The 15517-nt window shown below is 37.6% G+C and overlaps 2 protein-coding genes across 6 annotated transcripts in view; one reads left to right on the forward strand and one right to left on the reverse strand.

The window, feature by feature from the left end:
- The window catches only part of LOC121863864 (PH-interacting protein-like), a 41761-nt gene extending 36712 nt beyond the window's left edge, over positions 1-5049 (forward strand). For all 3 annotated transcript variants that reach the window (XM_042362755.1, XM_042362758.1, XM_042362756.1), the window contains exon 25: positions 976-5049. In XM_042362755.1, the coding sequence (XP_042218689.1) occupies positions 976-2804 (1829 nt within the window). In that variant the 3' untranslated portion in view covers positions 2805-5049. The remainder of the gene's footprint in view (positions 1-975) is intronic.
- Positions 5050-13211: 8162 nt separating this feature from the next.
- The window catches only part of LOC121863866 (sodium/glucose cotransporter 5-like), a 33967-nt gene continuing 31661 nt past the window's right edge, over positions 13212-15517 (reverse strand). For all 3 annotated transcript variants that reach the window (XM_042362762.1, XM_042362763.1, XM_042362764.1), the window contains 4 exons: positions 15065-15207; positions 14690-14834; positions 14190-14340; positions 13212-13405 (listed from right to left, as the gene is read on the reverse strand). In XM_042362762.1, the coding sequence (XP_042218696.1) occupies positions 13339-13405; positions 14190-14340; positions 14690-14834; positions 15065-15207 (506 nt within the window). In that variant the 3' untranslated portion in view covers positions 13212-13338. The remainder of the gene's footprint in view (positions 13406-14189; positions 14341-14689; positions 14835-15064; positions 15208-15517) is intronic.

Genomic DNA, 15517 nt, shown 5'->3' on the forward strand with positions numbered 1-15517 from the left:
GGTGGTGGTGGTGGCAGATAGTCTCATAATAGAGGTGGCAGATAGTTTCAGAATTAAGGACGAGGTTTCAGTGTGTCAAAGATAGATTCAACAGGCGTGCACAACAAATGCTGATGGATGGTTACGTCTTGCATTTCATTGAAAAGTTCTAGTCAAGAGTTTGGTTTGATGGATTGTGGTAATTACAACAAGAGTTTGCAAGTAGAGAGTGACCTGTGAAGTGTATGTATTTGCATTAGAGATGGATATCCAAAGATGTCAGAAATTAATGCTTTCCAAGTTTTCTCGCTGTCTTTTCTTCTCTCTCTTTTCTTCTCATTCTCTTCTTCTTCTATGTATTTTATGTATAAAAAAAATCTCCTTTAATTAAACTTTCCTTGACAAGAAGATTTCAATTATTGTATACAGTATGTGTAGTAAACAAATGTTTTGCAAAACATCTAAATGTACAAGTGCGCCCTTACAGTTTGGAGAATGATGTATTTTTGGTCAAATGGTAGAAAATTTAAAGTATTTTAGACATAAAATGATGATAATATTACTGACTGCAGTTTATTAACATGACTCTGAGTAGGTGTAGGGGATAACTAACCTAGGCTGTCAAAATAACATGGTGTTGGAGTGGGTGTTTGTGGTTGATGTTAGTTGCTCAAGTTGTGTTTTAAGGACTCTACCCTTTTATATCATAATAGGTATATTGAATATAAATTTATCATTTCACTGTAATTCATCAACATTGTGTTTCAAAACTTGTGATTTTGTTATGTGTTAATTACATTTACTTGAGGGATGAAGTCGAGTATTGACTTTTGTAATTTTGCATAAGCTGCCATGTTTTTAATGTCACAATGGTTATGTTGAATGTAGACTGATAAAAGTTATAGTTGTATAATAGCAGATTAAAAACTGTATGATAGTTTTAAGTACTTAATTAAGTATGGTAAGTCAGAGGGTTAATAAATGTTGATATTTCAGATGTGCCATCTAAAGCCAGCGGTGACACAAAGAAAAGTGCAACATCATTAACAGCTTGTGGGCGGCCAGTTGTTCCTCTACATCAGACAGATTACTCTTTATTAACTACTTTTGATGATGACATGAATCTTGAAGATGGATACAATGATGAGGATGGTGAAACTACTTTTGGGAAGGCATCCAGAAAGGACACAATGAGAAGATCTAGAAGGGTTGCCCGTAAGAAGCATTTGAACGATGAGGATGAAGATAGTGACTCGGGCGAAGAGTACAGTCCTAGAAATAGACCTACTAAGACTGTGGCTAAAGCCAAGAAGAAGGGTGTGGCCACAAGAAACAGAGGCAAGGTTACTGTGCAGTACAATGAAGAAAGTGAGGAGGAGGATTTGACTTCAAAAGTGAAAGTTGCAACAAGTGTGGCAAAGGTAAAAAAGAAAAACGTGCTGACAAGTGGCAGTAGCAGCAACAGTGAGAGCAGTAGTGGTGATGATGCCGGGCCCAGTGCAAAGAGAACTAATGGCCAGTTGTATGGTATTGAAAGTAGGCTCAAAAGTTCTTCAGGTGAAGAGAATATTGATGAGAAACCTAAAAAGGCATCAAATGGTGTGAATGGTTTAGCAAAAAAGAAAATGGGTGCTCTAGCAAAGAGAAAAAGTATTGATAAAGCAAAGAAGGTTAGTGATAGTGATGACAGTGAAGGGAGTAGTGATTCTTCTAGTCCACCTGAGGGTGATAGTGCTCAACAAAAACCCAGTAAAAATCCAGGTAATGATAAGAGAAGACGATCCGCTAGTAGTAGTAGTAGCAGTAATAGTAGTGATTTAAGCAGGAATAAAAAAACAGTAAAAAAACGAATAGGTCGTCCACCGAATATAAATAAGAGCAAAACGGGACCTAGCAAGCGCACTAAAGATGAGAGTGAGGTGGAATTTGATGATGAAGATCTAGAATCCAGCAGTGAGGAAAGTGTAGAAGAAGAGACATCTGCAAAGAGAGGGAGGAAGAGAGGTGTTGCATCTGGTGTAAGGAGAGCGAGGAAGATTATTCTTGATGGTGATGATGAAGACGATACAGATTTTATTGCTGATAAGGATTTTATTGATGATGCCGATGTTACAGATGACGACTCCAGCTCAGAATCAGAGACCGACGATGGAAGTGATGACGAGGTCAAAAAGTCAAAGAAAAAGAAGAAAAGGCCAAAACAAAAGCCCAAACCAACAAAAAAGAAAAAGCCAGTAAAAAAGAAAGCAAAGAATGGCAAATCAAAAAAGCCAGTTCCAAAGAAAAAAACACCAGCGAAAAAATCGATGACTGTGGCCAAAAAGCGAACACCTGATAGGCGCCAGTTCCAGGAGTTTATCACAGTTAACAGAGTAGGTCAGGCACCTATACCATATAAACCAATCAATTTTGCATCAAATGAAGTAATTGTCAACGAGGTAAAGCACAAGGGACGGATTGTTGGGAGGGTTATCACCTCTAAGTTTGATGATGGTGATGACGATGATGATGATGACACTGAAGATGAATTGGGTTCAGATGAAGAAAGTGATGAATATAAAGGACCAACACCTCTTGGGAAAGGAAAAGGTAAATCTGTGAAGAATTTAGGTAACCTGAAACGTTCACTTTACAGTGACTCTGAATATGAGAGCACACCAAAAAAAATTTCACAAAAGAGAATGAGGTACAGCGATGATGATGATGACGATGATGATGATGATGATGATGACGATGATGATGATGACGATGATGACGATGAGATTGACGTCAGCAGTCGAGGTAGAGTGAGGAAAGCAAACACCTTGATGAGAGACTTCATATAGTATTAGGTGATGTATAGTTATTAACTACTACGTAAAAACCAGGGTCTGGATTTACACAAGTTCTGTATGTTTAATTTTATTCCTTGACTAAAATTAAATGGATGTAGTTACAGTAGTATCTCATTGATATTTTATTTCTCTCCATAAGTCGACCAGTTCATGCATTCTTTCACCGTCACTTTATTATTATTCAATCAGTTAGGTACAATACATTCTTACATTTTTATTTAAAAGGAAAATTCAGCATACAAATCTTTGAGAATTTGGGCCCAGGAATGTTACAAATTTTCTCTGATGTATTCACCTTCACCTCAGGTATATAGATGTTGAAGTATTTAATGAGTATCTGTTACCAGGTAGGATCATTTACTTCAATTATATGATGTCATCCTCTAAATCTTGAGTGATATCAACTCTAGAAATATTTTGAGGTGGTACTGGATTTTCAGACGTTTAACTGTGATATATTGTAGAAACTTTTGACTGAAGTTTGTGATTTTTACACATGAGTAAATATATATACTGTATATATGAGGGGAGTTATGGCGATGACTAAGATATTACTTCAGTGTGTGATACCATTAATACAATCACTCAGGGTGTCTATAACCAATTTATTTTCTTACTCAGTACCTTTTTTATTGGTCTCATTCTTATTAATTTAATTAAAACTAGATTACAACATGACCAAATGTTGACAAGATAACTGCCTTTATGCTTTTAAATATTTATTTATTGTCCTTGTGATCAGGATTATTAGGTGATCTCTTATGGATTCTCTTATTGGGCGATAACATTATTTACCTTATTCAGCTCTTCCATTCAGGTGAGCTGAAGGCTGACTACAAATGATATCCTTCTTAATGTCAATACTTAGGGTATACACGAGATACCTAATTCTGTGAGTATGAGCAGTAAGAACAAAGAATAGCAACTATGGATCCAAAAATATTATAATTGTTACATGATGGTTGTTGAAGTGGCAACAATATTTGGGAAGCTCAAGCTCATTTGATTGGAGGAGCTTGAAAATATGTCCAACTTACAGTTAAAGAACATTCAGAAGTTTTCATTATATGTTTTTAGCATTGATGAATGATTGACACGTGAGGGTGTAATTGATGAAGGTCACTGCATATGACACTTTACGGAGTTGAGATGATCAGAAAGTGAAGTGTTTGGTCAAAGTACTTTATGTATCTCCCTGCATGTGACACTTTAAAGGGTGGAGATGGTTAGTAGAGAAGAAATTGTTCAAAGGTTTTGTACATACTTCCTTGCATATATATCATTGAGGGTATGCCAATGGTCAATAAGTGAAGTGGCTGGTTTTGTACATACCTGTGTATGACAGTGAAGCAGACCCAGTTGAATTTTTGGAGTTGGAGTGAATGATACATAGCAGTATCATTATATATTTACAATAAAGTTCAAGAACTTGTCAGTTTTAAAACAGTATAATTTTTTCCTCCTAAACTCCAATACGTAGTGAGAAAGCGCTTGAAAGAGTTAAAAAAAAATGAATCTTAGAAGTAACACCTTTGAACAGTAGTGTTGAAAATACAAATGTCAGTATTATTATTGTATAGTATTTTAAAATGATAGTGTTATGGAAAAGGTAAGATATTAGCATGGTTCCAATTTCTCAAAACAGTATAGTACAGTAGTATTATTATTTTTTATTTTTACCTTGCAAATTTGCATAATAGTAATTGTTTTTATTCATCAGGTAAAGATTCTCTTTTAACTTAAATTTTATATTATATTGGTCAATTTCCTAATATTGTAGTACATAGCTGCTACTAAAATAATAGTTGCAGTTGAACAAACTCTACAGTCATGTGTTGATAATAGTATGGCTGGAGGTATTAATTGGTATTTTGAAGACATATCTTGTGCTTTTGCAAGGTTGAGATGTACACTAGTATTTTAATCGATTTTTTCACATACTTTTTTCATAGACCAAAGACAATTCTTTGTCACAGTGATTATTCTACAAATTAATCATGAAGAGATGCAAGTTTTTGAGGGGTGATAACCAGACCTTTGGCATGTGGATGTTGTTCAGGTAAAGCTAGCAGTTCATGAAATGATGTCTTCAGGAATGTACATTTACTGTATAGTATTCTCAACTTTTATGACGTAATTTACTTTTTTAAGCTATTTGTAAGTTTTGTAAGTTCATTGCTTAAATTGAGGCCATTCTGGATTTGCTCATAAATTTTGTAATAAAAGAGACTGTTTTCTGGATCTTTTAGTCTTGCCCTGTAAATGTTTAAATGTACTGTTTTAAATTGTAAACTAAGCATAAGTAATTGTTGCTTGGGGTTTTCAATACAGTAGAGCAAAGAAAATCGGGCAAAACAGAAGGGTTGCCAGTTATAGGCTTTCAAATATCTAGAATATCTTAAATCTTTTAGCAGTAAGAACTGTGTGTAATGTCAGATGTTTGGTCTTGTGGCCCTATAATAGTAGGCATGTACTTCTGTACTATATATTACAAGTCAATTCTTTTTTGATACAATTCAAACTCATTGTTAGGATTTATGGATGCTCACAGCCTCACTGAGTGAAGATCTCAAGCTCAGTAAGTTATCCTGCAGGGTGCAGAGTATTATAGACCTGTTGAAACAGTCTGCCTGCAGAACTAAGAACAGATTTCAGCTTTAACCCTTTCAAAACATTTTCCTGCAACAGATGCAGTCAGAATGACCAGAATTTTGTGGTCTTGTACCCCTCAACTATTACACCAGTGCCTTGTTACTTTTATCTTTTTCACCACTGATCGGCTCGTTAGCCACTTAGGTGGTCGGTCACGTCTGTTACACACTGTTGGCAAGTACTGGGCATGCACTGATGACTGAATATATCGGAACCTGCTCCAGTGTTGGTCAAGTCTGGCCTTGAATGAGCCAACGATGCCATCATAACACACACTGGCAGATTTTCCCAAGAGTTAACAATTCTCTCCCAAAAAGTTTACCCTCACAGTTTCTGGACTTGTGGCTTCTTCAACCTTGAGCTGTGACCCCTTGTGGGGTGGATGTTGCCAGCTCCAGGTATGTACATTCAACCGAGCAGTGCTACATCTAGTTCGGGAGAGGCGGTGTCTTTCCGGCGTTGATGCTTGTCTACCTCGGTATGCAGTCAGGTTAACTTGAAAGTATTGACACCTTGTGTGGTGCTCCTCCAAGCATTGTGGTGTGGAGTAATTGTCTCTCAGGTAAGGGGGTTGATTTGGCACGTTTTCAGGTTTGTCTTAAGACTATCCTTATACTGTACCTTTTTAGTTGCCTGTCAGCGTTACGTTTACTATTCATTAGGTGACTGTAAAGTAGCTGCTTTGGCAATCTACTGTCGTCCATGTGGGTAACATGGCCAGTCCAATGTACGTAATTGTTTATGGATAATGGTAGCCTTGATGCTCCTACAGTTGGTGTCAGCGAGAATACTGGCATTTGTTCTTTTGTCTTCCCAGCGAACTCTGAGGATGGAATGTAGACTACGTTGGTGAAAGTTTTCAAGTGCCTTGAGGTGCCTCCTGTATGTGACCCATGTCTCGCTGCCATATAGCAGGGTGGGGAGGACCACTGCTTGATATATGTGCAACTTTGTAGTTAATTTCAGCTCCCTACAGCTGAAGAAACGGGTACAGAGTCTGCCAAAGGCTGGAGATGCACATCTGATCCGATGTTGAATCTCTTCATCGATGTCTGGGGTGGTGGACAAGTGGGAGCTGAGATACTGAAAGTGGGTAACATTACAGAGGATAGTACGGTTAAGCTGGATGGATGGTGGAGGTGTGGCTGAACTAGGGGCAAGCTGAAAGAGAATCCGAGTCTTACGTACATTCACCTCAAGGCTGAAGTGTGCATAAGCATCTGCGTAGATGTTCAGGATCTCCTGTAGGTTGCGTTCAGTGTGAGGGACAAGGGTGAGGTCATCTGCATACTGAAGTTCAGTAATGAAAGCTGCCAACACCTTTGTTCCTGCCTGGAGTTGTCTTCTGTTGAAAAGGCCCTTCATCCGGTACTGGATGTCCACCCCGTCGGCAAAATTGTCACTGGCACGAGTAAGGAAGGCAGCCAAGAAAATGGAAAAGAGAGTTGGTGCCAGTACACCTCCTTGTTTTACCCGTTTGGATGGCGAAGAACTCAGATTGGGTGCTATTGTGCAGGACACTGCCTTCGTGGAGTTGCCCCACAATGGCGATGAATTATGGTGGGCAGCCAAAACAGCTGAGTGTCCACCAGAGGGCTTCCCTCTTGACCAAGTCAAGGCCTTTCATAGGTCGATGAAGGCCATATGCAGGTCACGACACTGTTCTCTGCTGGCAGCAAAGATCATGTCAATGGTGCCACATGATGGTCTAAAGCCACATTGAAATTCTGGAAGGAAATTTTCCGCCTCAGGAAAAAGTCTGTTTAAGAGGACTAGGCCAATGATCCACAGCAGCAAGATCCTGACCACAGTCTGACCAGTCTTCCCCTCCCTCACCAAGCCATCTAAATTAGGGGTGTCAAACTCATGGCCCGCAAGCCAAATGTGGCCCTTGGGATGACGGTAAAATTTATCTTCCCATGAAATTATGAAAAAAATAGATATAATCATGTTAATTAGTAAAATGAATTTTACATACTTAAGATCAGACAAACCCAAATGAGGTATTCCTGGTAAGCCAGGAAAGGCAATGTGTGAAGCTGTAAACTTCAATCCTGTAAATATGTGATACGTATAGCACTTGTGTTGGCCCTGAAGAGGGTAACTAAAATAAGAATTGGCCCTTGAAAGGTTTTGAGTTTGACACCACTGATCTAAATCGTGTGCAAAGAAATGTATACTGCATGCCCGTAGGACAATTATTTCTTTTACTATTTTCACAATATGAATGTAACTGAGTAAAAATAAATGAAGAAAGTTACATACATGTACCCGAAAATAAGAGTTGAAAAACATCTCTCAGCTTGGCCGAATGGCCTGGTGGTTACAGTGGTGAGTCTTAGTTGGCTACAATGCTATGATTAACACACTATTATATCAGTAAACACTAAAAATCACAGTAAATCCAGTGAAATATGGCAGGGACGGAGGAGTTACAACTGCAGACAATGCTTTAACTAGTGATCCTGTCTCCCGTTGCCAGGCGTACAATTGAAATACGCATGGGAGAAATATATATCTTTTAGTCTAATTTGAAAACAGTTTCTTAGCCTCGATGATTCTAATGATAGCAAAGCAGCTATTTTGGCATCAGCATCCAAGCCCCGCAAGTCCAGAAAACTGTGAGGGGTAACTTTATCTGAGTGAGAATTGTGAACTCTTGGAACACTGCCAGTGTTGTGATGGCACCGATTGTGAAATCTTTCAAGACCAGACTTGATAAGCACTGGAGCAGGTTAAGATACATTCAGGAGCCACTTCATGCCCATTACTTGCCAACAGTCCATAACAGAGATGTGACCGATCGCCCAAGTGGCTAACGAGCCGATCAGTGGTGAAGAGGATAATGGTATAAAAGTTAAAATGGTTGACATTAAAACTTGAAAATACAATACATGTACAGACGTAATAAAGAAACGAGTTCAAGAAATGTTGGTGAATGCTGTCACAAATATGGGTGAGCATTCAACATGCACACTTCAGCACAAGTCATCATGATGAGCCATGGATGCGATTGGGTCTCGAAAAAAAAAAAACCATGAAATTTTTGGGGAGCCCTGGGAAACACCTACCCAGGAAGTTTTTACCATATTTAACTTAATTTCTCACATTGTTACTCATTTTGTGAGTGCCTAATAGTTAAAATACACAGTACCCAAAATCAAACATGTATGTTTATTGCAACAATATTTTTCATGCATATAGTCCTAATAATTCCTTTACAATTTTAGTGGTTAATAAACTTGAATTTGTTTAATATTTTTAATTGTGCACCATTATCGAGAGATGATAAACTAAAATGTAAGTTTTCTTTGCACTGTATTGTGTGAGAATTCAAAATTTAATACTTACCAAAGGGATTTATCTATAATGTACCAACAACTGGGGGTTTCAATAGCATATGTAGTACCTGTACTGCATATGGATAAACCTGAAGAGAATAGAACAATCTTCACTGAAACAAGACATAAACAACTCAGAATGTATACAATGTACCATTTATATTTTGCTCACGAGGATAATTTGGTGCATATACGTCAAGGTTCTGGACTTTATTAAGAATAATGTATCGTCATTTAGTTCCTGGTACATTTATCAGGGAATTATACAACTGGCATTATTGTGCAGTGAACTAATAAATCTACAGCAGATTGGTCTTGATGCACACACACACACATATCAGAACTTGCCTTTAACATGTAGTGTGTGGATTTAACATGTCCTACCACATCTAGTGTGTGTTGTATTTAACATGTGCTGCAACATGTAGTGTGTGGTATTTAACATGTGCTGCAACATGTAGTGTGTGGTATTTAACATGTCCTACCACATCTAGTGTGTGGTATTTAACATGTGCTGCAACATGTAGTGTGTGGTATATAACATGTGCTGCCAAATGTGGTGTGTGATATTTAACATGTGCTACCATATCTAGTGTGTGGTATTTAACATGTGTTACCACATGTAGTGTGTGGTATTTAATATGTGCTACCACACGTAGTGTGTGGTATTTAACATGTGCTACCACATCTATTGTGTGGTATTTAACACGTGCTACCACATGTAGTGTGTCTAAATCCATGAGCTCGCACATCACTATACGGAGCATCATTTAACGGTTGCCAACGTGTCAATTTTTCATATGAAATATGCTTAAGTTATGTTAATATACGTAACCAATTTTATATTTTCTCCATAAAATACACATAAAATGTATAAATTAGTCATTCACCTTGCTATGTTATAATAAGCTACTGGAAGAATTGTAACTCTTTTTAATTTTTATTCATGTTTAGAACATGTTTTTGCATATTTAATGTGTGAATCATATAAATATCCTATTTCATGTATTCATTTAAGTCAACTGAATGCCAACTCATTTCTATGCTTTAGAATATAAAATATTACATTGTTTTTTAGGATCATAAGTACAGTAACAGTCAGTATTTTGGCAGTGATGGATATACATAAATAGTTTTATGGTTTATTTTCCACAAAAATATATAAATATATAAATGTGGATCATAAAATAAAGTCTATGGACATTTACATATGCAAACATATTTATTTGCAATATTTGGTACATGACATACTGTACATATTATAATACAATCCTAGGTTAATATCTGGACATACATACAGGTACTCCTCGACTTACGACCACCTGGACATACGACCGCCGCAGTCGTATAAAATATTTTTCAAATTATGTATTTTCTAGTACCGACGTTAGTGATCGTGCTGTGTACTGACAAAATTTCGTTTGTAATTCCCTTTAAAATGGCTGGCAAGCATAAAAGTGAGAGTTCTTGTGGTGCTGAGAAGAAAAAGAGACACCCATTTTAGAATTTCTATGTATTATTTTCGCATTTTCGACTTACGACCAATTCGACTTGATCTGGTCGTCAGTCCCTAACCCCGTCGTAAGTCGAGGACTGATTGTATTTACAAAGCTGAGAAGTTGCCTTCCCTGCAGTGTAATTGCCTTCTAAAAAATGATGGCTGCATAATCTGGTGTTTTTGCTTATACTGTCTGGGCTCTTTCCTTTAAGTTTCTCAAACCCAGCTCTTGTATCAATTGCAAGCACCTGTAAATATTTAGAAATCAGATTCTACTTTGCCTGCAGGGAGTTTTCACATTGTTTGTAAATATAATGATAAATGAACATGTCATATCATATGTATGTAATTCAAAACTGTGCTCCTACCTTTCTTTATCCTTTGGGAATGAATGGTATACAAATTGAGGATGATCTTTCTTGGTTCTGCAGCATAACACACAGGGGTGTCCTCTTGCTGCCATTTTGACAGTAAATGAATTTCACGGTAAGCAGATAGTGGCTAGCTTGCGAGCCTTTTCCCGCAGCGCAAGGAGTCACCCCAAACAGCATCTTGTGTTGTACTTTCAAAACTTTAGTGTTTCTGTGTGAAATGATCCCTAAAAGACCACCTAGTGTCAGTGTTAGTGATACCTAGTGGAGTGAAATGTAAAATGCAGAAGTCAGTGAAAAAGTATGTTGAATTATTAGATAAGTTAAAAGAAGGGATGAGTGCTGCCATGGCTGGTCAGTTGTTTGGTTTAGGCATACAGTAGTGCACTAAGGTAGTATAAGTTGCTATTCGCGGTTTAGCCTACTCACGCCATTCCTTGGAACCTAACCCCTGCAAATATATATACATGTATATATACAGTATTTATATATACAGTACAGTAGACTCACAACTTACGTGAGGGTTACGTTTCTGGAACCTCGCGTAAAGCTACCCCTAAATTGCCCTTAAATCACTACAGTATACATACGTACATATACACTAGAACTGGCTGGGAAGATGGGGGAGAAGGAGGGATGGAGGGGGAGGTGAGGTGATGTATTGTGACAGTTGGCGCCAAAGGTATCGTGGTATTTATTTATTTGTCTTTTAACGACTAAGTTTTTCTCTTATAAAATGTCACTGAACTGATCTGGGAGAAAAAACTTACATTGCTGGGATTCTTGTAAGATACTGATTAATTTGCACTAGACAAAAATTTTAGTAATTATTTAGTACATTTGAGTACATGTACAGCACAGCTTTGCCCTTAGGACAGTGTGTGCATGTAAATGGGTAAAAAATAAATGAAGAAAGGTTGACCTGTGTTTGGGCATTATGAATGAGTATGAGAGAGGTTTAAGCGCACTAAATTGACACACACGAGAGGCAGGTGTAACTCCGACAATACCCATGCGGTAACTGAAGACAGAGAGGTGGGATGGCAGGGGTGGAGCTTTGGCGGGCTTGCGTTTGGCGGGCTTATGACCCATTTTCAAAATATTGAGTTTGAAATTGGAAATTGTAACCTAACCCCAGGGGTAATCCGTGTAGTTGAAATTGCATAAGAAAAATATGCGTAAGTTGCGAGTCTACTGTGTATCTTATATATATATATATACAGTATATATATATATATATATATATATATATATATATATATATATATATATATATATATATATATATATATATATATATATATATATATATATATATATATATATATATATATATATATATATATATATATATATATATATATATAGCTATATATATATACATATATATATGTTATATATATATATATATATATATATATATATATATATATATATATATATATATACAGTATATATATATATACAGTATATATATATATATATACACACTTCATGTAGATCCACAATGAAAACATGGATAAGATAAATCTTGATAAAATCACACGGGAAAAGGGAAACAACGCGGTCAATTGAACCCGTGGAGTACCGCGTAAATGAAATAACAACATATGGGATTAATTGAAATAGAGACTGGGCCGACCCCCAAACTCCACTTTTTCCGACACAATACGTACGTTGTAGTAAAAATAACATCTTAATTTTATGGTGGTATGCACAAACGATTAATAATTAAGAGAAATATCAATAATATTAGGTTTTTTAACACTTACGTTAGTAGAAAAGCTGGGTCGGCACACGTGGATGGCGGCTGGTTCCGAGGCAGAGGGCAGATTAATTGCCCTCCGGTGAATCACTTTCACTTTCACTACTCGCAGAGGTTTGCAGAGCCTCCCAGACAAACCTCTCAAAGTCCATATCCTCACTGTCAATATCACTATCACCGATGCTTGTCTGGGTCGTTGTCAAGGATGAGCTTAAGTTTCTCCCCCAACTCGATGATTTCCTTCACATTATCATGGCTTGGTCCAGGTAATTCAATGTTTTTCTCTGGTGGTGGGGGTCCCGCGGAAGCCATTGTGAGTTGTGAGGGGAATAGCGGGCACAAGAGAGAACTGCATACGCGGACTGAGAACAATGAGACAGGCCCTGCTAGGTCAGCGACTTCTACCCTCTGGTGGCAGGGCACGTCATGTTACATTAGACCAATCACAGCTAGCGGCGGAGGGAATGCGTGGGTGGTAAGGATGCGTGGCCCAATCACAGTCCGATACGTCACATGACGTCAGTGATAGTGTAAGAGCGGCCTAATGCGCACCACTCACCACGGCGCTTCCCGCGTGGGTAAAAAATGGTGCGGCGGTCTGGACCTCTCCAGCCGCTTGCCAAGTAAATGACCAAATTTACCGTGTAATTAAAACATTTTCATTCTGGCAAGGCACCGCGTAAATGACCAAACGCATAAACAAAAGCCGCGTAAATGCAAACTATACTGTATATATATATACAGTATATATATAATCAATGACACCCTGTCTTTCACAGGACACTTTATTAATACAATTGTAAACATTAATAAAAATACTTTACAGCCACTCAGTGCCTGTTAAATCGTCTTTATATCTAATAACAACAAGGGAGGGGCAGAAGGTTCCTCTCAGCAGCTAAGCAAAGAAGCCCCATACAAATGTAGTGAGGGTAAGGCAGATGATGGCATTGATGTTCACCAGGCTGTGTAGGAGAAACAGAAGTAATTATTATAAAGTTTTGTACTGTATAACTGTAAGGTCATTGCCACCCACATATCACTTACTCTTCCAATATTTTCTAATTACTTAACAGAACCCCTCACCTTTCACCATCTTGATAAGTTAAGGAAATACTTTTGTCCCAGACTAGAAAACACATTAAAAAAATCAATTGCTGATATATTTTAATATGTATGAGATAAGACTATTACAACAAAGTTTGCATGAAGCTGAAAAACATGATGGCTGGCAAACACTAATAAAGTTAGTACAGGTAGTTACTCTATCAAACTTACATTTACAACTATGGGGTAGATAGGTGCACCAGTATGTTTATGTATAACCTCCTTGTCACTTTTCAGCTTAATGGTTAGCCAGTGCAGTTGGCGAGTTGTCCGGTCTTCTCGCACTGTTTCTTGACACTGGGTCATGCAGCTTGTTAACTTAGGGTGTGGTTGTTGTGTTGGCAACAACTTCTACACCTTAAACAAATTCACGCCTAGGTGGCCCTAGGGCAGGCCATTCTCAATCTCGAGGGGCATCCATTATTATTATTTTCCAGTGTTAGTACTACAAGGGAAAATTGGAGTCACACTGAATAACATCCTTCCCATGTACTGTATGTATCCTGGGCCAAACAGGACTCAAACCCATAATATAGTGACAAGAGATATCTGTGTTACCACTATACCACCTACAGTTTTATTGTTTAATGCTAAGTCTACTTTTAATAATATTAAAAAAAAAAAAGATAAGTTCAAACTTACTTTTTCCAGAAGGGAGGTTCATTAAGGAATTCAGCAGCAGACTCAGCCTTCTCATCCTCTGACATCTGTGGTTGTGGGTTTTCTACCCCTGCATTACTACTACCCGACACACCGCATACCACATTGAGGTACCGCTTCAATTTGGACACTTCTGTCAACATTATGGTACCAATGAATGAAAGAAAACTTACAAATAAAATGAACACTAGCAACTATGAATAGTACAAGAAAACTAGTTAAGAGCACAGAGATAGTCATTAAGTTTCTGAGAGAATAACCCCAAGAGGCAAATTTTACTATACGCTTACGGCTTAACGATAAAAAACATGACAGCACATCAATATACGATGGACACTATTACTGCTGCAAATTATTTTTATCATAAGTAGTTCTTACTGACATTCCAGAGAAAGGGCCATTCTTACAAGCCTTTATCATACTGAACTAGTTTGGATATATACTGTACAGTATTGTAGTACTAAACAAATAAAAAACTATACCTGGCTGAGTATTTTCTATGATCATTTGCTCAGTACCATTAGTAACAACAGTGTTGTCAGGGGTGTCTTGGACCAGATCTTGGATAAGTTTAATGGACCTCCTCACCCGGGGGTCTCTCCGTGTCCAGAAGGTAAGTCGGTACAGCTGGTGGCAAGATGAATTTAAATAAGTAATAGTAAGTCTTAGTTTGGCTTACCGAATTCCTAATTTTCACACCACACACACATGCTTAATGAAATTACAGTACACCTGTGATATATACTATGGGGCCACAATGGCCATCCTCAAAATTCTTCAACTACTAAACAGTCATAACAAGGCCAAGGGAAAAGCCACTGACCTTTTCTCTGCTGTTAGAAACCCCTAATACTTACACAATCTTCAGGAATAGGTGCAGTCACAAGGGAGATGCCAATGGTGAAAGCCCCAGTTATGATAAAGAGGATACAGCTAAAATGGAGATAATGCACATTGCCAACCAACAGCTTCATTAAGTGTGATCTTGGGTCTGGGTCACCTGCAAAAGGACAATTTGTTCACCTGTCTGCTGGATGGACAGCAACTAATAATACACACACTAGAATTTTAAAGATTGATCTAAATAAATTTTAGAGTACAGGTACAGTATACTGTATATTAAAGATAATACCTCTTCTACTGGAATATTTTATAAACCTTTTGACGAGAACTAGGTAGGGGATCCTATAGAGTAATACAGGTTGGTTCATTACAAGATCTAAGATGCCTCTGTGTTGTTCTGAAAGTATCATCTCACACAGGAGAATATCTTGAATAAGTGCTCTGTTAAGAGTTAATAGCTTTATAAT

This window comes from Homarus americanus, unplaced genomic scaffold (genome assembly GCF_018991925.1).
Source record: "Homarus americanus isolate GMGI-L3 unplaced genomic scaffold, GMGI_Hamer_2.0 scaffold48354, whole genome shotgun sequence".
Taxonomy (NCBI): domain Eukaryota; kingdom Metazoa; phylum Arthropoda; class Malacostraca; order Decapoda; family Nephropidae; genus Homarus; species Homarus americanus.